Source organism: Vicugna pacos, chromosome 1, assembly GCF_048564905.1.
Source record: "Vicugna pacos chromosome 1, VicPac4, whole genome shotgun sequence".
Lineage (NCBI taxonomy): Eukaryota > Metazoa > Chordata > Mammalia > Artiodactyla > Camelidae > Vicugna > Vicugna pacos.
In genome coordinates, this window is record NC_132987.1 from 73,726,176 (window position 1) to 73,753,366 (window position 27,191).

At 36.8% G+C, this 27,191-nt stretch overlaps 1 protein-coding gene and 1 long non-coding RNA gene across 5 annotated transcripts in view; one reads left to right on the top strand and one right to left on the bottom strand.

The window, feature by feature from the left end:
* The window catches only part of LOC140697444 (uncharacterized), a 149,583-nt gene that overhangs the window by 42,186 nt on the left and 80,206 nt on the right, over positions 1–27,191 (bottom strand). The window contains exon 3 of one of the 4 annotated variants that reach the window (XR_012074553.1): positions 15,863–15,932. The exons of the other annotated variants lie outside the window; for them this stretch is intronic. This is a non-coding gene — a long non-coding RNA (uncharacterized lncRNA). The remainder of the gene's footprint in view (positions 1–15,862; positions 15,933–27,191) is intronic. 4 annotated transcript variants of the gene reach the window in all.
* On the top strand, positions 759–21,829 carry CD200R1L (CD200 receptor 1 like). Its single transcript, XM_072965125.1, has 6 exons — positions 759–937; positions 14,527–14,586; positions 17,651–17,965; positions 18,085–18,333; positions 20,834–20,957; positions 21,319–21,829. The coding sequence occupies exons 1-6, from the start codon at positions 886–888 to the stop codon at positions 21,323–21,325; spliced, it is 807 nt and encodes a 268-aa protein (XP_072821226.1). The 5' UTR covers positions 759–885; the 3' UTR covers positions 21,326–21,829.

Here is a 27,191-nt window from a genome sequence, read left to right on the forward strand (position 1 = left end):
AGGTACCAGAGAAATGCCAGGTGCCATTTAGATCAGGAAGAGCCAGCATTATCTTGGTACCTGGTCTTCTCCAGATCTGTGGAAGACAGAAGTCCGGGGCTTGTGCATAAGATGTCCTCAACAGATCAAAGTAAAATTTCCCCAACTGGGCTTTAATTCCTGGTTGCAGACTGAGCCCTCGCCCCAGCCCAAGCCTTTAACTCGGGTGCGGGTCATGTGGGTGGAGAATTATTTGTATTATGGTCTTTTTAAGTGTCTTATTTTTCACTACTCTCTGTCTCAGTGTTTTCTGTATTAAAGCGCACACTTCTAGAGGAAGAGATCATGTTTGACTTCTCTCATAAACCACATAAGTTACCAAACAAATACAGATAGACACACACACACAATACAATGCAAGGGAAGGAAAACTACCCAGGAACAGATTTCGGTTTCTATCCTGACTTTATAGCGCTATTATTAACTGGGTGAGGGTAAGTAACTTAACGTCTCTGACTTTCTACTTCCTTATTTATAAAAAACGAATATAATGATACATGCCTCATAAGAATCACGTTCACATTATCCGTGATACAGCTCAATTTATTACAATTTTATTGGAATAGTGGATCAAATGCACATGCTTCTCTGGAGAGAAATAAATGTATAAAAGCACAAACCAGGAAGTCCACCCATTATTACCTCAACTCTTCAAACAGGAAATGCTTCTTCTTAAATTGTTCATGAGCCAGAGATACAGTGGAGGAGAGAGTAGGGGATTTCTCACCTGTGCTTACGGAGGAGGGCAGGAGAAGCGAAAGACCACAGCTAGGTACATGGTATGGTGGAAGGAAAACAGAGAGGTAAGGACAGGAAAAGAAAACAGAAGGGAACTCCCTTCAGAAGATGTCTTCAGCTTTTGGCAGACTATTCACAGTTTTTCTCCCTTCCATAGCTGGTAAGTCTGTCGGGAAAGGTGGGAGAGAGGGTGAAGTGTGTTGGGATGAAGCAGAGGAAGCCATGATGAGAAAGATCCCTTACGTTGTTTTCCACCAGAATTTTTCATGTCTTTTAAAATGCTCAGTTTTATTCTTCTCTTTCCAGTTTCCTTGGCTAACAATTTTAGAATAATCCTTGCCTGGGGGCCTAATTGTTCTGCATTTCTAACAAATTTCCAGATGTTGCTGTTGCTGCTGGTCTGTAGATCACACGCTGAGGAACAAGGCTTTAAAGAAATCTTGTGTTTTTGAAAAGAGACACTTGTCATAATTCTTAGACTGCATCTTTGTGCCATTTGCGAAAGAAAAAAAGGAGTCCAAGAACAAATTTACACATAAATGTAAATCTCCTAATAAGTAGGTATATGCTATTTAAGCCACGTTAGGGGATTTTTTTTTAAGCATTCTGGAGGCATGCTTGTTCCCTGTGCTCCCTCTTGCTGACTGTGGAGGCTTTGGGTTTGAATCTCTGCTCTGTTCTTTGGAGTAGATTCCTCATCCATAGAGTGGGGATAGCCATCTCCCCTGACAGTTTGTAAGTACTCAGTCTAGAAGTGCCTCCCACATGGTGGATGCTCAATAAAGATTCGTTTTCTAATCTCTTTCCTATCTTTTGAAGAATCTCTTCATTTATAAATAGCTACCATTTTTACATTCAAGATAACTTAAATTTTTCACCGATTTATTAATTCTGAATGTATTCTGACGGTGCATTTTAATTATTAGGTTGTATTGCTGCACATAATTAAAACTAATAATACTTCACTTATCTTAAAAAGTGTTTAAGTGCTTTTGCACTAGAGTGATCTTTTCAGTTATTTTGGATTGTCAAGGAAGTTTTCATAGAAAAATACTAGGCTTGAGATCAAAATATCTGACTTCGAGACTTAGAGCTGTCTGTCACTCAGTATTTACCAGGGTTCTTAGAAGTGTGCTTTGTGTTTTACCCATCTTTGTGTAATTCATGGCACCTGTCACAATGCTGCAAATACACTACTGATATTTGTTGACCACTAATTGCATGCCAGATACTTTTCTAAGTACTCTACATGCATTAATTCATTTAGTCATAATAATTCTAAGAGGAATATTATTACTATTTAACAGAAATGAAACTGAAGCACAGAGGGGCTAACTGATATATTTTACTTATCTTAGGTGCTGATTTTTTTTTTCACATTTTAACATCTCCAAAATGTATCAGTCAGACGTCTATCAGTCAGAGCCCCAGCAGTAAACAAACAACACACTTTAAGTAACTGAGGAGAGTTTAATAAAAGGGCAAACTCTTTACAAAAGTGTGGTTTCCCTAACCAATAAGAGATAATGCAGGACTCTGTGGCTTAGAATCTCTGAAAAACATTCTACTCCTTGGCCTGAAGTTGCAAGATGAAGGAACCTGAAGAAAGCAGTGTTTCTGAGAGTGCTGCCCAGAGGACTATGGCTATAATGGTGATATGCAGGCAAACCATGACACCCCACAGGCAAGAGATGATATTGAACTCCAGAATATCCTAATTACTTAGAGGTATCCCTTATGGACAGATCATATATACTGTACACACACACACACACACACACACACACATATCAATTATTTTATTTCATCCATTTATTTCAGCTTCTGAAATTAGGTCAGTAAGGTCTGTAAGTTTGCAACCAACTTCTTTTTTATTATCCTAAATTAACTAACTTGAAAATTCAAGATACAGACAGGTGTTGATTATTTTTTTAAAGTATTACAAATCATATTAGGAAACATTCCTGAGGTTCTTTTGTATAACATCATAATGTCCATTTTTTTTAAAGAAAAAAACTCTGTAAATAATTTTAAGCAGCACATTCGTAAAAAATTCTTTTGATCAGAATGCTAACATTTGATGTTTTATTTACAGACTCCTTTTCAAGACGCTTTTGTGAAGCATTTAGGCAAAATTTTACTAGAAATTCTTAAATTCTTTACAGAAAAGTAAAACACCTGAATTTTTCCAGATTCCTTTGCTACTTTGAGCAAAAAAACATTATTAGCATCAATAATACACTATAGATTAACCTGACTTGTCAATAAGGAATGCAGCTATTAAGGAATTACTTGTCCTTGTGTTTAAAGGTCTTGAGTCTCCAGTGTATTCTACCCTTGGAGTCTGTGCATGTCTCTCTTTGTTTCTGGAGATTCTGACTATTATGAGATCCATTGTTTCCTGGAAGTTTACTGGATGCAAGTTATCTATTAGTTAATTAAAATGGACTGTCCACTAAAAGTATATTTAATAAAATGGGAAATTCATAGGCAACAAAACTTACAATCCTGCTATGCTACCTATAGTATCCTAGTATTTAATACTTACAGCAGATTGGCAGAAATGACCACTACAAAACAGTAGCAACAGCAGCAACAAATAGCTGTCATTATTTGAATGTTTATTATTCTGCCAGATACTGTAACACCACTGTAACATATGCCTTACAGATCACTTGAACTATCATTTTCTTATTAACAATGATGTAACTAAATATTGGGAGTAATTGATCATTTATGTGAAAAGATTTTATGTCTTATATGCATATATTTTTTGATATGTCAAGGTACAGCAGTAATTTTTGTGGGGGGAAATGACATCGTAATAAAAAGCAGGTTTCTCTTTAAAAGTTTAGCTTTTTCTTCACAATTGCTTTGCTAACTGGAGTTGTTAAATGAAGAATAACAAGTACTTAGTTGGATTAACTACTTTTTTCTGTATTTTCCTGCTCCGTAACATTTTTGACACACAGGAAGATAAAAGAAGAGTAATACTTAGAAATAGACTCGTAGACATAGAATACAAACTTGTGGTTGCCAAGGGGTGAAGGGTGGGAAGGGATAGACTGGGATTTCAAAACTGTAGAGTAGATAAACAAGATTATACTGTATAGCACAGGGAAATATATACAAGATTTTATGGTAGCTCACGGAGGGAAAAATGTGACAATGAATATACATATATTCATGTGTAACTGAAAAATTGTGCTCTACACTGAAATTTGATACAACATTGTAAAATGATTATAAATCAATAAAAAATGTTAAAAAAAAAAAGAAGAGTAATATTTGAGCTTTTAAGTTTGTTTTAGCTTAGCTCTAGTTGAAATGTGATCCAAAAAACCCTTGCAGGAAGCCCTCAAGGTTGTTTGTGTTTTCATAATAATACTAACATGTCATTCGCTTTTTGCATTTAAATTCTCTCAAGTGCATGTTAGTTTTCTAGATGCTACGCAGCATATGTTGATATTATTGCTTTGATGGCTTACGGAGTAAGTACTTTTGTATTTGTATGTATGTGTTTCTACATTTTTCTAAGGCAAGTTCTTTAGGATCCTCAACAATTTTTAAGAGTATAAAGGGATCCTGAGGCCAAAAAGTCTAAGAATTGCTGTTTTAGCTGATAAGAAACACATATTAGGACCCACTTAAGATTGAATTAGTTTTAAGTTTGGTAAATATCTCTTTAGAAAATTATATGAAGTTATAAAGTACTATCAAATATAAAAAAAACTAATAAATTATACCTTTTAGTTTTATTGAATTGGTTTAAATTACTGAGCTCCTGGCTGTGGATTTTTTTTTTTCGTTATAACAATATTCATGCAATTCCTGGTGGTTAAGACTCAGATGTTCCTCTATCTTTCGCTGGTTTTGTCTTGTTTTATAAATAAATATGTATACTTTTATTGACCGCTGTTTAAAATTAACACAAGCAGAACCCTGGTTTTTGTTGATTATTAATATACACAGCCTTCAACCTTAAAAACCTGACTTGTGGACAAACACCATGTGGTTAAGCCAACCAGCCTGTCGCGGTGTTTTGTGATAGCCGTCCTCGCAGACAGTACACTAACCTGCCTAAGTATGGGTCATGTTTGATGTAAATACTCTTCATTTTTAGCCACAATAAACATTTGAACTATTCCACTTACCCTACTTACGTTTTTATCTTCCCAAATTGAGATGTTTACTGTATCTTTCTCTTGAGTTTTTTTTTTTTTTCAAGTCTCTGGCTGTTTTTCAAGGTACCTTTCTAAGACAATTCTGCTAAATATGTTATAAATTAGCATTAACATTTACTGTGAGAATATTTATGAGTGGTGCTTCCTTGGGTATATATTTTTCTCTTTAGTTTTTAAAAAAATAATGACATTTTATTTGGGTGAAGATAAAACATGCTTATTATAAGACATTCGGGCAATACAGAAAAATTTAACTGCTTCAGATTCTACCACTCAAAACAACTACTGTTAATATTAGCTGAACACTTTTATATAAATATATGTAAAAAGAAGGAAAGACAAATTATTTCACAAAATTCTTTTATATAAACATGTTACTCTAAATAAAAATATTGCATTTATTGTTACTTTACTTTAAGCTGATAAAAGAAACAGAAGTAATTATTGAATGTGTGATAAAAATGACTCTACCACATACAAAAGTGAACATTAATATGAACTACGGTCTGTGAGTGAAAACACTGCATCAACATTGGTGCATTGATTGCAACAAATGTACCACTCTGGTGGGGATGTTGATGGGGGAGGCTATGCATGTGTGAATCTCAAACTGCTGTTAAAAAAATAAGTTTATATATTAAAAAATGAGCTTTTCAGAAGCATTATTTTCTGGTGTGCCATAATGACATATAAGGCAATCAATAAACCAAAAACCAAACCAAAAGCACAGCATGCCAAGTAGACAGAGCAAATCTGCTCAAGTGTCTATTCCAATCAGTTTGGACTATTGAAAACAAAATGCCTTTACCAGATGAGACACTAATTTCTAAAGGAGTTCTCTATGTTAAAAAAAGATTGTGAACAATATTGAGAAGATGATGTAACTGTACATTTTAAAAACTATTTTCACCATCACACAGTGTCTATTGACTCCATGCTGTGAAAGATAAAGAACAACTTTATGCTTCTTCAAACTGCCTTTCCTCCCATTTTCTGATTTGTTGGTTATGTATTATTTTTACATTTTGAAAATTTAAAATATTTGTGTTTATACATAATTTTCTTAAGTATTTAGTCTTAACTATTTAAATAGAATAATTGTTCATCACCAATCATGATTTTCAATTTTTATTTATATCTTGTTTGGTGGGACATCAATCTCTAGTGCTTTTTCTGTATGTTTTACAACCAGAGAAGTGTGAGAGTAAAGAAGAAGGATTAAAAGATGAGAGCTTGTATCTGCTTTTAAATCCTTTCATGTCTTCTTTGGTTCTGATCTTCAGGAAAGGTGAAATGGAACCCACTGTTGCTCACCCTAGTCTAGAATATGTCTATCTTTCTGTCATGCCTTCATTGAATGAGTGGTAGGATCTATCATCTGACAGTGTAATCATGGGGTTATTAGCAGGGCTAGTTTTCATTCTGAGTGAGGAAAAAAAAGAAGGAAGAAATCCTCTCAGGAACAAAGTAAAACAAAGCAAAGTTTTATTCATTATCACAACCATTTAGAGACTAATGATTAAATAATATATTGCTAAAATGTTAGAGCAGATGTAAAAACTGTAGCATTTAACATAACCAACAGCCTTGCTTGTGGTTCAGATGAAAAATAAGCAAAGAACTGTTTATTCTAAGTCACAATGCTTATGATGACCACAACTGACCACACTGTGAAAGCCTAATACTTGGCTGGTGTGTATATGTTGTAGGTGCATTCATGTGTTTAATGCTATTACATAAAATGTTTGTATTAGTGGTGGAAAGGTTTGCAATAAGAATCAACCTGAACAGGAAATTCATGTGAGTAACTATTTCAGTATGAAATATGCACTTTAGAGAGGTAGGTAAAGAAGGATGATGAGAAAGGCTACCCAGAGAACTGGGGGAGAAGTGCAGTGAGGCAAGCTGTAGAGGGTGATGGAGAACCTGGAGCCCCATGCATGTCCAAGCAGAAGCAGCTTAAGTCATGCTTGATGAAAACCTATAAAGTCTCAAAAGTGGCTTTGAAAGTGAGCAGATTTAGGCATATAAGAAATAGGTCTTTTCCAATGCAAATAAAAATGTCTAACTTTTGAAAACAAAGTCAATATGTAGGATATAACATATTGATATAACATATGCAGGATATAATTATTATAAACACACACAAATTGACAGAATTGAAAGGAGAAATAGGCAATTCTACAATGATAGCTGAAGACTTTAACAGACCTAGTAGACATACATGGAAGACTCCACCCCCCAAACAGCAGAATACACATTTTTCATGAGTGTACATAGGACATTCCTGGATAGACTATGTGTTAGGCCACAAAACAAGTCTCAATAAATTTAAAAAAGATTGAAATTATATGAAGTATTTTCTCTGACTATCATGGAATGAAACTAGAAAATTCACAAACATATGGAAATTAAACATAATTTTTAAACACAATGAGACAGAAAAGAAATCACAAAATATAATAAAATACATTGAGATGAATAAAAATAAAAACATAACATACCAAATTTATGGAATGTAGTTAAAGCAGTGCTCAGAAGGAAATTTATCACTGTAAACCCCTATATTTAAAAAGAAAAAAAATCTCAAATCAATAACCTAACTGTACACCTTAAGGAACAAGACAAGAAGAGCAATGTAAACCCAAAGAAGGAAATTATAAAGATCAGAGTGGAGATAAACAAAATAGAGAATAGGAAACAATAGTCAATAAACCCAAAAGGAATTTAAAAAAAATCAATAAAGTTGGACAGCTGACAAAAATTGAGAAAGAAAAAACTCAAATTACTAAAATCAGAAATAAAAATAAGGACATTACTACCAACCTTACAGAAATAAAAAGTAGTATCATTTATAGAATACTATGGACAATCATATACCAACAAATTTGATAACATGAAATTGATAAAACCTTAGAAACTCACATATTACCAGAACTGACTCAAAAAGAAACAGAAAGTCCGAACAGACCTATAACAAGTAAAGAGATTGAATCAGTAATATAAAGCCTATCAACAAAGACAAGCCCAGGACCAGATGCTTCATTGTTAAATTCTATTAAAATTTAAAGAGGAATTAATGCCAATCCTTCTCAAATTTTTTCAATAAATAGAAAAAAAGGAACTCTTATCAATTCATTCTATGAGGTCAGCATTACCCTGACATCAAAGTCAGACAAAGACTTGACAAGTAAAGAAAATTACAGACCAATATCACTTACGAATATAGATGTAAAAATTCTCATCAAAATAGTAGCAAACTGAGAGGGAGGGTATAGCTCAGTGGTAAAATATGTGCTTAGTATGGACAAGATTCTGGGTTCAATCCCTAGTGCCTCCATTATATATATATATGTATGTATAAATAAATAAACTAATTGCCTCATCCTCTAAATTTTTTTAAAAAATGGACAGGCAAAATACTAGCAAACTGAATCCAGTAGCATATTAAAAGAATTATACACCATGTTCAACTGGGATTTATCCTAGGAATGCAAGGTTGGTTCAACATATAAAAATTAATCAATGTAATTCATCACTTTAATAGATTGAAGGGAAAAAAATCTACATGATCATCTGAATTTATGCAAAAAAAGCATATGACAAAGTGCAACACTCTTTCTTGATAAGAACATTCAACAACCTAGGAATGAAAGGAAAATTCTGTAACATAATAAAGAGAATTTATAAAAGCTCCGCAGCTAACATCATATTTAGTGATGAAAAACTGGAAGCTTTATTTTTAAGATCAAGAAGAAGACTAGAATACCCCTTTTGCTACTTCTATTCAACATACCAGAAGTTCTAGCTAGGGTAATTAAATGACTTAAATTAAAAGAAATGAAAGGTGTCCAAATTGGAGAGGAAGACATAAAACTATCTGTTCACATATGACAAGATGTTATTATATGTAGAAAATCCTAAACATAACACCCCCAAATACAATTAAGGCTAATAAACAAATTCAGCAAAGTTGCAGGAAAAAAATGAATATGCAAACATGAGTTGTATCTCTGTATATGAACAATGAACAATCTGAAAAGGAAACTAAGAAAACAATTTCATTTATAGTAGCATCAACAAGAATAAAATACTGAGTTATAAACTTAATCAAAGAGTTGCAAGAGTTACACTGAAAACTGTAAAGCTGCTGAAAGCAATTTAAAAATGATCTAACAAAATGAAAAGACATCCTTTATTCATGGATAAGAGACTTAATATTATTAAAATGGCAATACTCCTCAAAGAGATCTACATATTTAATGAAGTCTGTACCAAAAGTCTCAATTACCTTTTATTAAGAAATGGAAAATCCTCAAATTCATATGGAATTGCAACAGACCCCAAACAATATTGAGAGATAAGAATAAAGTTGGAGAAGTGACATTCTCAATTTTAAAACTTCCTAGAAATCTACAGTAATTAAAACAGTTTGGAACTGGCAAGAGATAGACACATAGAGCAATAGAAAAGAACTGAGAGTCTAGAAATAAAATCATACTCCTATAGCCCGCTGGTTTTCAACAAATTGCAAAGACCATTCACTGGGTAGTAAGAAAGTCTTTTCAACAAGTGGTTTCTGGGACAACTGGATCACTGCATGCAAGAGAATAAAGTTGGATTCTTCCACATCCTATTCAAAAATTAACACAAAATAGATGAACAACTTCAAGAATGAGCACTAAAACTATGAAACTCTTAGAAGAAAACATCTTCAATACCTTTAGATTTGACATAAGTTTTAGATATGACATCAAGAACACAAGCATCCAAAGAAAATAGAGAAATCAGACTTCATCAAAATTGTATACAAAGTTTTATGCCAAAATACACTATCAAAAGAGTGAAAAACAACCCATAAAATGTGAAAAATATTTGCAAATCATACATCTGTTAAGGTTTGAGCATCCAGAATATACAAAATTTTTTTACTACTCAAAAACAAACAACCTAATTTAAAATTTGTAAAAGACTTAACAGGCACTTTCCCAAGGAGGATATACAAATAGCCAACATGCACATGGTAAGATGGCCAATGTCATCAGAAACTAGGGAAATGAAAATCAAAACCACAATAAGATACCACTTTACATTAACTAGTGTACTACTACTACTACTACTACTACTGAAATGGAAAACATGTGTAGGCAAGGTTGTGGAGGACTTGGAAATCTCATATATTGCTAGCAGAAATGTATAGTGGTTCAGTCACTGTGAACAATAATTTGGGAGTCTTCAATAAGTGAAACATAGAGAGGGAGATCAAGAGGTACAAGAGGAGGATGCTGAGTTCATGGTTCAGTGACCATGAACACATCAGAAATACAACTACATATGGAGGAACTCTTGCTGAAATCATCACGGAGACTGATAGAAAGGCTCTTCTACAACCAATACTGTAAAGAAAAATCCACATGGAGTTGGTTAGGAAGGGAGGAAAAGACATCAGGTCAGGACCCAATCCCTAGCAGGGGACACAGAAGAGGAGGGGGATATCATAGGCTCAGTGGTCCTCCCTAGGGTGCAAGGAGTTTGAGCTACATATTAGGCAGCCTAGACTTGGGGTCAGACACCAGGAAGATGAGTCCTCTTAGGTGGTTTGAAAATCAGTGGGATTTACTAGAGGACTGTAAGAAACCAAGACTACACTCTCGAAAAGCGTGAGTACATGCTTGTTTACTCCCAGCTTGCCAAAATAGCCCCAGGGGACACCCCAGCCCACACTGGGTACCTGCTGCAGCTCCCCTTTTCTGGCACTGCTCTCCACTAGGGTTAAGGCTACCATTACCAAGAAGAGTGTGCACACTTAGAGGGAATAGAACCAGATCAGACCCGACCCTGCCTCAGGCAAGTGCAGAGGCAGCAGGCATGTCCCTGCCCACATTTAGGAGGAGCTAAACTAGTTCCAGGGCAGATATTGATATTGCTGGCAAGTGCAAAATCATCTCAGGAGCAAGGCACCATACCTTCTGTCCTGACCCAACCTCTAACCAAGGTGCGCACAATAAGGGAAAAGTAAAACCAGCACAGACATGCATCCCCGACATGCATCTCTGGACTAAGTATGATGGCCATAGTTGCCCATAAGCTTCAGATGTGAAAAACTGCCCGTTGCTATTTGCTTAGCCCATCATCTTGGTATACTCATTGCTCTCTGCCAAGATATACATCCCTCACTCTCATGTCTAAAGGTCAATCTGGTAGAAGTTACTATCTATGCCATTCTAAAAATAGAGATTATTGCTTTCCCTAGGAGGCAACTACCTCATACAGGTTCACCCCTAAAGCCCCTGGGGAGAGGACCTCCCACTCTCCAGTGCCTTCTCCTACTTTTCACTTCCAGTTTGCCACCACAACCTCCAACCCCGCATCTCTGACCACGATCACCAAAACTCCCCCTCCCCCTTGGTTACAAATACCACTAACCATTGCATATATCTCACTGAACTATCAGTTCATACCCTTCAACAATGTAATTGCTGGACTTGCCACCTTGAACCAAGGAATACACCAAGATATTATTGTCATAAAAAGTATAACTCATACTTTCAATACACTTTATAATTCAGCCAGGATATTGTTGGAAATCTTGTAGACCTGTTTTCTTGGCTAATACCATATAATGGGAAATTTATTTACGGACTGGCCTACAAGGACTCATACTTCTACTTGTGCTCCATTTTACTCTCATAATAAAATATTTTTAAGCTGTTTAGGGCATCCTAGGCATGACTCACTAGAAGTCTTCTTTTATTTGGGCCAAATACACCATACAAAACTGACGTGAAGATCAATGGGTCAATTTTAATACATTTTAAAATTTTTCAAAAATGCTGTCTAGACCCAATTTTGAAGCCCTAACTGGAGGATGGTGAGCCCCCTTCTTGAGCAGCTGATTAAGTCCACACCCCAACAACTTTCCTTATCTGGGCTGTCAGACTCCAGGCTACTGCATACACACCTTCATTGCCACAGGGGCAAGTACTAGACCACTAGGAAGAGGTCCATAGACAATTATGTACGGGAGCCTGGAATATGATTCAAATTAGTCAATCCCAGACCTCTGGAAACCCAACCCCATCTATATTGTGATACATAAGTTTCTCTCTACTGTTTCAGCTCAGTGTTACTCTGTCTACAAGTGCAATCCCTGTGAGACCCTATTTGGCAGCCTTCTCTTTTTTGGAGCTGTAAGAAAGAAACATAGAGTTCTGCCTATCATCCATTCAAGTGTCCTTGTGCTGTGTCCCAACATCAAAAGAATCTTTAAATCTCCTAAAATAGGAAGAAAGAATCTTCCTTGCTTCTCCCTTAGCTTCTACTGGTTTGTTGAAAATCTTTGGTGTTTACTGGCTTGTAGAAGCACCACCTTGATCTTTGCCATCATCTTTACATGGTGTTCTCCCTGTGTGCATATCTGTGCCCCATATTCCTCTTTTTACAGTGGCATCAGTCATTAGATTAGGACCCAACCTACTCCAGTTGGGTACATCTTAATTACATCTGCAACAACCCTATTTCCAAATAAGGCCACATTCTGAGGTACTGGGGGTTAGAACATCAACATATGAATTTTGAGGAAACACAATTCAACCTATAACAGGAAGTATTTATTAAAGCCACACATACGTTTATCCTAGGATCCATCTATTTTATTCCTTGGTATACACCCAAGAAAATGAATGCATAAGTAGACCAAAAGATATATACAGAACAAAAGTGTTCATAGAAGCTTTACTTATGTTAGTCCCAAACTGGAATAATCTAAATCCATAGAGGAATGAAAGAAATAAGTTATGGCATATTCATTAAAAAATTCTACATGGCATTAAAACATGAACCATGTAAAAATTTTATTTATATGCAGTTCAAAAACAGGCAAAATGGTGATAGAAATCAGAGTAGCACTATCTTTGAGGAAGGGATATTGAAAGAGAAGGAGCATGAAGGAAATTTCTTGAATGATGAAAATGGTCTTATCTTGGTTATGGAGGTGATTATCTAAGTGTGTACATGTATAAAAAGTCATCAATCTATAAACTTAATATTTGTGCATTTTACCATAGATAACTCCTAATTCCTAAAATGGTAATTCTTAAAAGAATTGGTATATAATTTATCTCATCACCTCAGTACTGTGGGGAAAACCAATGAATAGTAAGCATTGGCTGTTTTGATTTATCACTCAGCAAAACTCACAGACGTTTCTTGTCAGTGGCTAATCAGCCAAAAGCATACAGAACAGAAATGAAGCTAAAACAAAATGGCAAAGAAAACTGACACACAATCCTCTTGAACTGAGCGTAAACAAAGTGACCAAAGGAGTCACTGATTTACAGTGGATTAGCATTAAAGTAGAAAACCAAATGCATACATTGTAGATGACTTCAACTTAGAGGTTACTGATCTTAATTATTGTAATATCTGGTAAGTCTGATTCTTTGACATTTTTAGCAAAAAATAAAGCTATCTTTCAACAGTGATGAAGATGCTCTCAATCCATTCATAAGATGTTTTGTGATTTGTTCTAGTAGCAATGTTAAATTTGTGCATTTTCCAGCACAAATTTACTTTATCCCAGTGGTGCACTGACTAGTTGACCAGCTGAGTCCATAGTAATAAGAGGGCCCTGGAATGGAGTGAAACTAAACTTCTGTGACTAGACAAACATGGTGTTCTCCTTCAGTTTTTTGGTTTGTACTTTTAGCATGTCTCTTGAATTCTTAGTTTTGGGTGTTAATATTTAGAGATGTGTAATTTTCTCTCCTTTGATATTTCTAATATTTCTAGCCCTAAGGTTAAGAAGGAAACCCTACATTTCTATTTAAGGTTATAAAATTTTAAAATAGAGGCATGAAATTTATGGATACAATTTGTTTCAGAAAATAAAGATCAGGGAGCATAAGAATATATAAAATATAAATAATTAATCTAAGTCAATGATTTCAATCTCCCACCAGAACTCTTTATACAAACGGAATCTTATCCAAAAGCATAAGCAGGTAGAACAAATGAGTGAAGTGACTCTAACTAGAGCGTACTTGGGTAGCAACAAGCAAACCTTTGAATACTTTCTGTCTTTTCTTGCAATGATCCAAATGGTATTTCACAATATTCTGAGAAACAGTGGTTTTCACACTTCCATATTCTAGTTAAAGGAGAAAAGAACCAGCTCTTAGGAGAAAGAAAGTGGGAATCTAGGGCCAGGAAAAGCTGAAAGGAATTGGAAGGGAGGAAGGAACATTTAGGATGAACTCAAGAGAAAGTGAGCAGCAGATTTTGACTCATGTAAAGTAATAGAGAAATACTTCAATGTGGCAGAAAATAGATGGCAGGGAATGGATGGCAAAAAAAAAGTGCAGTTGAGGAGAGTTTAATTAAATTTTCAGCATGTTTTTCCATGTAATGATGGAACAACTTCTAATTTCTGTTTTACAAGGATTTTGGAGGTAATTTTAACTATGGTTAATTGCTTTTCTGTCATGTTGTGTGTAGGGAAATAATGCCTTCCACTCCATTTAAGTGCCTAAAATTGATTTCATTTACTTTCCATTATTTTCTATAGCTTCAATAATTAGTTCCTGTATGGCTAGAAACCAGAGCACTGTAAGACCTCCCTCAGAAGGTAATGTGGTTTTTTGTCTTGTTTTGTTTTGTTTTGTTTTTTGAGGCCAGTACTTAAGGACGGAATGTTGAGCTTCCTTAAAAACATAGTTGAAGGTCTGGACTGAGTGCCAGCCTTGTGTGAAGTTAAAGAATGTGATGATCTGAACGCTGTGGGATGAGGGAGCCTGAACCACCCCACCCCTCCTCCCCTAAAGCAGTTTGATCCCATTGGAAGATTATGGAACTGTCTCACCCAGGCACTGTGCTGGGCTTTGTGGGGGACATACAGACGAGCAAGATGAGCAAGACTATCAGGGAGCGCAGTGATGTGCGGAACCCAGACAGGAGCACGGCGATCACATAAGCAGAGGAGATCAGCACTCACATCAAGTGGACCAGAAGGGCAGCGAGGGAGCAGTTCAGCACCAAGGCTTAGAAAAGGCCTCACAGAGGATGCAGCCTGTGAACTGGGTCTTAAAGGAAGAGTGAGTAGAAAAAGAGCATTGTGTAGGGTGAAAACAATGTGAGAAATGACATGGAAATGGAAGTGGAAATGTGCTTGATATTTTTTTTTTCCTGGAGTGTGAGGGCAATGTAGTAGGTGATAAGATTGCAAAGTGAGTCAATTTGAAAAAAGAAGGCTTTCAAAGCCAATAGGAAGACATTTAAACTTATTCTTCACCCAGTGAAAGATCTCTGAAGGGTTTTAGAGTTGAGAGAATCACAGCTGTGTTACAGAATGGTGTACTGGCTGCAACATAAGGTATGAACTGAAAGGACAAGAACTCTGAGACAGTGACAGAAGTTAGGAGGCTTTTGCAGGAATCCTGGTGCAGGGCGACAGGGACTTAAACTAGGGTTTGGTTGTGAGATAAGAAAGGAAATCCCTCAAAGCCAACTGGGATTTGTCTGTGTGCTTAAGGTTAGATGAGACTGGAAGATATTTATAGACAAAGGATGGGGAAGAGATGGGATATGTCTGCCAGTGTGGGAGCAACGATGCCAATCTACCCGCTATCTTAGTGAAGTAAGAGGTGAAATCACCTGATCTGATCACAGGAGCGCATGGAGAATATATTTGTAGGCAGGTGTCAGACCCACTGAGTGTGAGGGCAGTACTGGCCATTGGTAAATTATCACAACAGCTATGAAAAAAGAAAGAAGAGAATGAAGAAAGGGTGAAATAATATCAATAACATTAGAACTATCATATAGGTGAAGGGTGATTGACTAAAGGTCACAGAGAGAAGGAAGGTGAAAGAACATACAACATCTGCAGTGCTTGAAATCCTCACCATTGGAGTCACTTTTTTGGATCCTGTGCTCCTGTTTAAATGCATGTTTATTCGATTAGCTTGTACTTTCCTTAAAAACAAACAAAAAAACAGAGTCAGATCTTGAGGACAAATATTAGGCAAAACATTAATGCCTTTGACTGCCTATCAGCTCAAGTTCAAAATCCCAAGAACTGCAGATAAGCATTCAAAACTGAATCCCTCACCAGTCTCTTATCTTTCTGGTTTTATCTTCAGCATCTTTCCCTGATGCACATTCAGCATCTTTCCCTGATGCACATATACTTCCTGCACCCAACCTCTGGCAGTTCTCTAACAAGCCATGTGCCTGCCTGTGTCTAAGCCTTTGGCAAGTTGGAAGTTCCCTCTGTGAGGGGATGCCACTTGGAGTGGTGGAAAGAGCATGAATTTAACTGCCCTGTTAGATTTCTTTTAAAATCCTCCCTCTTTCTTTATCTGGTAATATGATCTGTGTTGGGCTATAAAATGCAAATTGAATACATCACAGAGCAGGCCAAAGAGCAGAGCAGAGATATTAAGCGAAAAGTTTAGAAAAAATAAGCTTCATCCATATAAAAATTTTGCCCCACCCCAGCTGGTTCTGTTCATGTTAATCTGATGAAATCACCGGCACTCACCTTTGTACAGGTAAGTTGCAACAAATACACCTAATCACCTCTCAGCAAACACCTATCTATCAGGGACACATGTCAGTTTATGGAAAAGAGTGAGCTTTTAAGTGGAAGATGCTTTCTATTCTTAATTTTTACTTTAAAATATGGAAAAATAGGTCAATGCTATATTTAATCCTGATAATGATATTGAATGTATGGAAACACAATCTGTGAGCAAAGTTCACAGCAAACTATGTGGGAGTACATATGTGACTGAAAAGGAAGGAAAGGAAACTCATTCAAAGGTTGATAATATCACACATTTGCAATAAAATCCTTTGAACAGAAAATGTATAGAGTAAAACACTTGTTTTCCCTTTGTTTTATATTTATATACTATGTTACTTTTTTAACAGAAAAAATACATCTAAGCATCTCTTACCATTAGGCATCATCATTTTTTATTTTTGTGGGATGGTCCAACTAATGAAATTACAGATTACTTTAAAATCTGTTGATGTCACAGACTTTGTAATTCTTCAAATAAAAATTAAACAAAAAGCCTTCCAGCTTGTTCAACCTGAATGCCATCTTAGTTATTTTTAATCAAAGTACTATATCTTTCCACATTTACATTTGTCTGAAAAGCCACCCTTATGGATAGGTATTTAGTTCTGATGTTACTGATTTTTTCATTTTCATCAAAACTTAGGAGGAGAAAAACCACATCACTAATTATTCCATTTTTCCCCCTTGAGGAGCATGAATTATATGATAAATCTAATAGTCCCTGTGGCCAAAAGAGTAGATTCAGAACACTGTCTTTTAATTTAGATTCCATTTTCTCATCTGTTTGTTTCATAGATATCAAGATTCCTGAATTAATTTCATAATGCCTTAAAAAATTTGTCACACGTATAATAAATGTTGTTTCTCTAATGATACATAATACAAGAGAAAGATGGTTAATCTTTGGATGGGTTTAATACTTTATATATATATTTCATGAATGTTAATTTCTTATATAATTCTAATATTTTTGGAATAAGATCATCAGGAAAGTAATGTTCTAGTACAACTTCATGGAATATGCTGCGAATAAGTTTTAACACATGAATTTCTTTATCAAGCTTTTCTCTTATAATTCTCTGTTTGTGTGTATGTGTGTGTCCAGTCAACACTATACAATCTGTACCAGTGGATACAAAGGCTGTGCTCTCTTGCCCTCCTGTGCTGCATACAGCTGTGATGTTAGCAATGTGGGAAGTAGTCCTCAGAGACAAGCCCCCCTGCAACAGAGTCTACAGGCGTGATACAAATGAGACAAAGGGAAACTGCACCGATGAGAGAATAACCTGGGGCTCCAGACCTGACGAGATTCCTGCCCTTCAGATTGACCCAGTGGCCATCACTCACGATGGGTATTACAAGTGTGAAATGTTAACACCTAATGGGAATTTCTATCATGGATACCACCTCCAAGTCTTAGGTAAGAAACACTATATATTGTGGTGTTTCAGATGACCAGATTTGGGACTGAAGCAAATCTCTCTCTAAATTTCACGTCCCATGTGTTAAGACTGAAGCATTTTCCCTACATTTCTGCAGTGCCCCCTGAGGTGACCCTGGTTAAAAGCAAGGCTGGAACTGCAGTGTGCAAGGCAGCTGCAGGGAAGCCAGCTGCACAGATCTCCTGGACCCCAGAGAGGACTTGTGCCACTGATCAAGAACTCTGGGGCAATGGCACAGTGACTGTCCAGAGTACCTGCGACTGGGAGGGCCACCATGTACAGAATGTGTCCTGCTCTGTCTCCCACTTGACTGGCAACAAGAGTCTGACCATACAGTTGAATCAAGGTAAGCACCTGTTTCTTTAGAGTAGTGAACTTGATGCTCAGCCTTTCCTTCCCAGAATATTATGAATAACCAGCAGAAAGTAAGAAAGCTTGTTCTCCTAATTTAAAGATATTCTCTAAAACTTACCTTGGTTAATCATTAGTATGCTAGAGAAATTATTTGTACTTCTCTATTAAATAAAAGGAATTAATAACTTCTTACTATATTCTCTAAATACCTTTTATTCTCTCAGCTGTAAAAATATTATTTCCTAACTAGTGATTCAGACTTTTACTTATTATTGGTATAAAATATTGATACATTATATAATTTAAAAATACTTCTTCAGTAATTAGTCAATAATAATAATTATTCCCATTGATTTTTTGTTTCTTGTAGTAGTCACCATTTTATTTGCTACTCTGAGTAAGAGGCAAGTTTTCCTTCCTCCTCTACTTTGTCATCTGAAACCAATTCATCAATTCACTGCCTGGACATTTACTGAGTATTATTATGTGTTTAAGGCTACAAAGTCCATGTCTTCATATTGTTCCAGGGAGTATTATTTGTTGGTTAGGAGCAAAGCCTTTGGCAATACATGGCTTCTCATTAATCAGCTGTGTGACTTGGAACAATATTTAATTTCTCTGTCTCATGGTTTCTTTTTCAACTGACATATAATTGATATGTAACATTATGTTAGTTTCAGGTATAGAACATAATGATTTGATATTTGTACATATTGTGAAATGACTACCAAAATAGGTCTGGTTAATGTATCATGATTTCTTCATCTGTTAAATGGGTTGATAGTACCCACTTCACAGAATTATTGTGTTAATTAAATAAGTGATATATATACTTAATATCTCTCACCAGGGTTTTTACAGTGTTCTTGTAACAGGTCTTCTGGTCTCTAGCTTACCTCCTTCCAGTTCCCTGTGGCCAGTGACTTCCAAAATGAACAACATGCTGCTCCCCTACTTAAATGTCCCTCATGGCATCTCTTTGCCTCATGGAAAGCTAAACCCCTTTGACCTGCTGCTCTCCTTGTCTCATGTCTTGCTATTCTCCAGCCGGTACCCCATGCACGTGGGCCTCTTCGGGCTCCTCAAAAGGGTTATCCTCTTTTATTCCTCTCCTCTCTTTTACATGCAATTTCACCTCTTCATCATCTATTTCTTTCCCTGTACACTCTCCTTCCATTCCACTTGATCAATTCCTACTGAAGTTTTAAGCCTTAGCTTGATATAATTTCCCTGGGATAATTTTCTCTCGCCATGTGGTTTGGTTAGCTGTTCCTTCTCTGTGCTCAAATAATGTCTCATGCATTCCTCTGACTGAGTACTTCCATAGCCCTACAGTTGACTGCCCACTTCTCTGACTCCCAGTACAGGGCAGGTTCCTTGAGAACAGGAACCACATCATTCACTTCTACATTCCCAGAGTCTGACACAACGCCTGACACACACAAACAACTGCAGAACTAAGTTCAGATTATCACAGACTTCATCTCTATATATCCCACTCTATGCTCCAAATATAATTAAAGTTGACTCATCTTTAAATCTTTGCTCAAATTGTTTCTTTCTCTTAAGAAGTCTTCTTTTTCATCTCTTTACCTATTTAATCCTGTTACTGGCAAGGCTCAGTTCAAATCCCACTTTGCTCTGACCTCCCAGTTAGAGTTGATTACGCTTGCTTATTCCTTAGATGAGTTACAATCTGCAATGCTCCCTTAGTTCTGTTTACTCTCTTGTAAGTTATCTTTTCATTTGTCTAGGTCTGCTTCTCCAGCTGGATTGTGACTTTTTTGAAGGCTGTGACGTGTCTTCTTTGTCTTTTCGACAGTGCCTAGGAGACTGTCTGACGTTCTTCTAGTTTAGTATCTAAGTAGGCTGTTTAGCAGGATGATATGACCTTTTGAGCCAAGAGTCACACTAGTGCTTAGAGTTCACCCAGTCTTTTGGCTGCTATTTTCATAGGAGAAAAGACTTCAGAATGATGTTCCTAATTAGTCCCATTATATCTTTGCAACAATTCTTGGGGCCATTTCACAGATGAATAAATGAAAGTAGGAAGACATAAAATACCCTACTAAAGGGGTTATAGCAGCTCAGTGACAGAACCACTTCAGCGTGGAAAGTATTATCAAATGGTGCGCAAAATATTAAGAATAACGCCCCCAAAGACTATCATTTACACAGGAAATTAGAAAGTACATTTCCTTTTTTTCTTATAAAATTGGGAAGTTTCAGCAATGCTTACTGTGCATTTATTCATTCAGAAAATATTTATTTAAAATCTACCATATACAAAAACACAGACACCGTTCTTAAACTCTGTCATGAAAGAATGATACATTAGCAGCATTTGAATCTAGAAGGTGTTTTGATTATGACAGTCTGTGAACTTTTAGGATTATTTTAAAAGGCTCTTTTAAACTATTGACTCTAATTTGTTCATTAGAAGAATTTCTGAAATGATTGTTCAACCCTGTCTGTGTTATCTATGTTTAAAGGTGCCAGAACCCTGGGATTTCCAGTGTCATACTTTCTGATCATTCTCTGTGTGAAATTCTCTTTTTTCCTGGTTATCCTGGTCATCCTGGGATTCATCTACTTCCAGAGAACCAATGATTGCAGGTAGGAAATTAAGACTGAAAAATACAGACTCACTAGAAAGAAAACAGCATTATAAGACCTTGAGCTTACAATGTCCTGGGAAAAGCTTGACCCACCTTTTGACACATTTGTCTGTTCCTCAGTTCCTTCTTTGACATGAAAGCTTTGTTAACAACTGAGAGCCTGGGCAGAGGTGCCTGCAGCACTGGGGAAGAGTGTCTGCTTCACCTGTCCTAGACTACCCTCTGCGAATTCTGTGGGGAGACCAAGTTTAACTGGGATTCCTTAAGGTTTGCTCCCCTGTTTCTATGCTTCTGAAGGCTTGTATTAATTCCTGCTTAAATATATTTATATATATATATTTATATATTTTTTTTCCTAGAGCATGAAAATCAGAAAATCTGGAAGTCAATTTAGACTTAATGAGATATCACAAAAAAGCAGCCAGTTGAGATCAGCCTTCTGGTTCAACATCTAGCTCAAGTGCTCCTGCTCCTGCTCCTGCTCCTGCTATTTGAGATCTTTGTATTTAGAATCCATGTGATAGGTGTCATGCCTGTTTCAAACTCTCAGCATACAGACGTATAGACATACACACATACACACACACACACACGCAAAAGCTTGCCACCTGCCATCATAAATGCCTATGATGACTCATCCACTTTCCCCTTTGCCCTAGTGAGTCCTTATTTACAAAGGAGAAACAACTCTGCTTCTCAGCCTAAAGAGGAAGATGGCTCAGCAAAAGGCAAATAACAATGTTGTGCAGTTCTTCTACACCCCTTGAGTTCTTTGGATGGTGCTTTCATCCTACCTACTGTTTCCTCTACCCACTGGAGATGCTAATTACTGTTGCATTGGCAGGAGTCACTATAAGCACTGCCTCCAAGTTAGCCCATAGCTGACCTCCCACCCCTTTCTCGATTGCTAGCAATCACTGAGGTAGTTGTATTGCATGTTTGGCCTGATCATTAAATAAATGGTCAGGAGTCATTTTTAGCAGTACCTACATTTTTGAAGAAATTATAAGTCGGTCCCAAATAAGGAGATATTAGAGTCACTGGAGAGAGTGCTGAACGCTAGCTCACTTTTTGGAGCTCCAGTGTCCCAATTCTATATCTTGTCTGCATTATACAGTGGATTAATGGTGGTAAGAGTAAGAGTGATTGGTGAAACCCTGACTCTTCTAGGGTCACTGTAAACTGGAATGCTATCTTCATGGATACTTATGGTAATCCTATAGTAAAAAGTGTCCTTTTATTTAAAGGAAAAATGTTTTGTGTAAAGTGGCAGGTGATTTGGGCTATTACTTTTATTTTAAGAAAAACTTTATGAGAGAAAATGAATGCATATAATCTGGAGAATACTAATATAAACAGGATAGTCTAATTGTTGAAACAAACAATCCCCAAATCTCAGTGCATTTATACCACAAAAGTTTAATTCTTGCTCACTTTACATTCCAATGCAGGTTGGTGGGGCTAAGGCAGGGGGCAAGAGGAGTTCTACTCTAAGCTAGTATTTTATCCTACGGCTCTGCCCTTCTCAGAGTATTCTCCACTCAGCTGGTATATGGGAAAGAAATAGGAAGAGAGAAAGAAGGAGAGAGAAGGAGGATTTTATATGGGACTATTTTATGAACCACGCCTGGAGTAGTAATCACTTCTGCTCACATTCCATTGACTAGTACTTGTCACATGGCCACACTAACTTCTATGGAAGTTGAAAAATGTAGTGTAGCTGCCCTGGAAGAAACAGTCAGGTTTTGGATACATATATATCCATCTTCCTACAGTAAACAATAGGACAAATGCTAAGATTAATACCTATTCATTAGTAAGTGACATGAGTCAAGAAATAAATTAGTAAATAGTGTCACATATAACTTACATAAACTCCTTTCTCTCTTTTTTTTATTATGATTTCCTCATGTTTAAGACAGGGCATAAAATGGAAAAAAGTCTAGTACCACAATTCTATCATGGAGTCAAAAATACTATGGCACAGTTGCTAGTTACCTAGTTCAATGCTCATTTTCCCCTTTCTCCTCGTAGTAAATGATTGTATTCATGATTCTAAATTTTCACCTCTCCCTCTATCCATGTAATTTGTCAATGACTTTAGAGTTCTTTCCATAAGGAGAGTGCATATTTCTCCCCCTCTCACCATGTAATTTGTGTTAGCCAATCAAATGAGGCAGAAGTGGCAGTATACCCGTTTTGAGCCTGGGTCTCAAGAGGTCTCATATGTTTCTATTGCTACTCCATAAGAACATGCCTGAGCTAGTCTGCTGAAGGATGAGGGACATATAGGAAGTAGCTGCGTCACCCCAGTCTCCTCCTCCACTTCCCTGTTGAGGCCAGTCTAGACAGTCCAATCCAATGATCATCAGCCATCTCCCAGACATGTGAGAAAGCTCAGTTAAGATCAGAAGAGCTGCCTACCTGACCTCCAGTTGATCCCAGACATTTGAGCAACTGTCACAGAGGTTTTTGTGGTTGTTTGTTACACAGCATTGCCGTGGCATTAGGTTTCTGATACACTGTTTAATAATATAATTCCAACTTTATTTAGTGTGGGAACATACTTAGCTAAAAGACATTTCTCAGTTTCCCTTGCAACTCAGTATGGCCACCCACAAAATTTTCACAAATTAAGTGTAAGCACACATCTTGTGTGTTTTTAGGAAGGCTCTTTATGGATAAAGTAGAGCTCCTCTTCTGCTTTTCCTTCTTATCTCCTGGACTACAATATTGGTGTGATAACTAGAAGTCTAGCAGCCACCTTCGGTCACAGGTAACACTGAGGACTGAAGCCACTCACTAAGGTGGTGGAAAAGAAAGATGGAAGGATCCTGGGCCCCAATGACCATGGAGTTACCATTCCAAACTTAGACTACCTAGCTATAAACTTCTTTTGTGTGAAAGAGAATAAACTATTTTGTTTGTGGCACTGTTGTTTTGGGTTTTACTCTATATGCAGTTGAACTTAATCTGACTGATACAAATACCTAGTTTGCCAATCACAAGGTTTGCTCCCAAGCCTGTAACAAGAGTTATGCTCTATTCATGTGCATTTTCATGGTCTATTTTGTTCTTCCCCTAGAGATTATGAAGCAAGTTATGTTCTACTGACGTGCATCATCATGGTCTATTTTCATTCTTCCCTTAGAGTAATGAAACAGATGTAACCTCAGAAGATAGTAATCACAGGTATTCCAGCCATCACTATGACAGTTCCAGAAGAACTGCTGGTTATGCAAACTTACAAGATGCTATGGGCTTGTGATAGGGAAGGGCATAGGAATCTGGGGGTGTTCAAAGATGATCTAATAGTCAGCCAATCCCTATATATGTGAGGACATGTCTGCATTACAGGATTGGGAAGATACAGATATAGTTGTGGACTCTTAGAGAGGAAGTGAGCAGGAGAAATAGAGGAACTGATATCCATGGGATTTTATTGTGTTAATTCTTTTTCTACAGAAAAGACTCCATCATTCTCTGAATAGATTTATCCAAGTTTGTGCTTCTTGTCTGTTCCATTCTTAATGCCATGATTTTCTGCTGATATGAGCCTGGAAAACCAAAAAGCTATAGCTACTCCCTCTCAACCTCCTACCCCTGCATAATTTTTTTTCTTTTCTGAACACATATGTGTGTGTATGCATATGTGTGTGTGTGTGTATGTGTGTGTGTACATGTACAACAAATTAATTGTGGTCCTAAATTGAGGGAAGTTGGGAACAACTTTTATCAAAACACAATTGAGAGCCACTAGATGGTGCTTCAACTTAATTGTTTTAACATTTCCAAGCAGGCTAAAATTTAACCTCAGACGGTAATCCTACATTTTTTTTCCTTTAGTTTTCCCATACAACTGTCCTTCCATTTACTAATTCTTTAGGTCTTCTTGGGTAGTTTTGAAACAGTTACAGAAGAAAGGGAAAATAGTTTAAGTTAAAATTAAGGAGAAAAAAATGTTTTTCAAACTTGAATTGTATTATTCCTGTCACTTAATTTTAGTTGAAACATTTTGCTTATGAAACAAGATAGGGGTAGGTATTAACAGTCTTATTTCAGGGAAAGGGTAAATGTGAGGATCTCTTAGCGGTAAGCCAAGATTACTACTCACTTATTTCTTAAACTGGAGACCTGAGATCACTTGATCACTAAAAAATATATAGCTGCTTGTTAGTGTTAATGGCAGCAGATGGTCAGTGCTACAAATAAAATTAGTTGGCCTTTTCTACTTCCTGGGTCCAACCCCGTATCTCCTCCCCTATCATCTTTAAGAGGCATACATGGTATTCGAAAGCTAGAAGGAAGCTACACACAAAGTAGGCCAACTTCCTCATTTTTACAAAAGAGGAAACAGACTCTCAGAGTAAAGTGACCATTGAGTGTTACTTAGAAGCCAGCAGGAGTTGTGGACTTGCTTTGCCTTCTGATGAAAGCACTCACAAAGTGGACTTTACAGTTTGTTTTGTTTGGATTGAAAGGGTTCAAGAGAGAATTTATGGGAGTTTTCCAAAGGATCACAAGATGAATAAGTGAAACAACACATAAAACATTCATGAGATTAACTACTATATTCAGGGAAAGACTGAGTATTACTGTTGTTAAATAACTGAGTGTCACCACATGCCAAGGACCTCACAAGCCAAGTACATCACATCTAAACTGAGAAACAAGTGCAATGGAGAGATTTTTTAAATTGCTTGTTTAAATCTTACGTTAGTGTTTTCTACACTCTGGATACAAGAAAAGAGGTATGAGAAGAAAATTTGTCTTTTTAGGGAAATGCATCAACAGTTTAGACAGGGAACGTAGGGCTCAGGTTGTAGAATGCCTTGGGAATTAAAATAATCAGAATAATTTTAAAAAGTGTTCTTTCTGGGCTCCAGTGACAGGAATTTTGGAAGTTCTTGAGGAATCAGGCAAAAGAAGAAATAGAATAAGCCTTCGCTACAACAAAAGAATTGACTGGTCATAAATTCTTTATGATGGGATAACTAAAGAATTTTAGAATTCAAGATGCCTCTCTGTTAATATTTAGTTAAAACCTATTACATACAATAGCCTTCATGTGATTAACGGTGCTTTAGAAATGAAGGAAGAGCGAACTCTGCACACAAAAGAACAGAACTGGGAGAAACAGGACAAAGAGGGCAGAAGTTGGCAGGACTGGTGCTGAGATGCCAAGGATGACCAAGAATTTGGTTGAGATTTGAAGTATAAGGGGACAGATGATAGGAAGCCAGCAGAGGAGGGCAAGCACTCCATGAGGGATTTTCAAAATGCTGAGGAGGGTAGTGTATGTAAAAAATAAAATTATTTTATTTGGACATTAAAGGAGAAGACTTTTTTCAGAAGTTTGGGACTCCTATGGACCATTGGGAATTGCACCGATGATTAGGAGAAGAAGCTCACAGTCTACCTATAGAGTTTTTACTTGAACTCTGAACACTTAAGTATATTATATCCCGATAGTAAGGAGAAGAACTCCATAATCTCTGAAAGTCCTGGCTAGATCTAGAATCTAACATTCTCCTGCCTTCTTCCCTGTGACCTGCAGCTTGTAATTTTCCAGACTAGAAGAAACAGGGAATCAAACAGGAATACTAAGAAATTCTCCAATTATCCATTTCTTAGGGAACAGCAGACTCTCTCCATTACTAAACAGCCACAACAGTCCAGAAAGATGGTTCAGCATATGTGCCCAATGACTGTGTGTAACCAGGCTCAGTGAGAGTCAGGGCTCACAGTGCTCAGATGGGAAACAGCACCCTCTGGTATTTGTCTCTGTTGAGTATGTGTTCACCTGTACTTCATGGGCAGAAAACTAAGTGTTTCCTTGTCAGTGCTGGCCTATATATCTGCACTGAGAGCTGTATTTCTGTCCATTGCCAGCTTCCTACATGTCCCCAGAGTTTAAACCTGAAGTGATATCAAAGTGCCAGAGGGCCCCCCAATTTACATTGTGGGGGGCAGAATTGAATCCATGCCAGCAGAGGACAGTGTATCTCTCTGAATTCCTAGAGGTTGGCATGGTGCCTGGCATTTCTGTGGGTTAAATGCGTGGATGGACAGATGATGGAAAAAGCACAGTCCTGGAAGCACTAGGGCTAGGATCTCAAGGGGTTATTTAAATTGCTCATGCCAAGGCTGTGTATGGCACTCATTTTGACATATTCTGATAAATTCATTCCTTTACTCATCAAATATTCACTAATTACTCAGCATGTGTCAG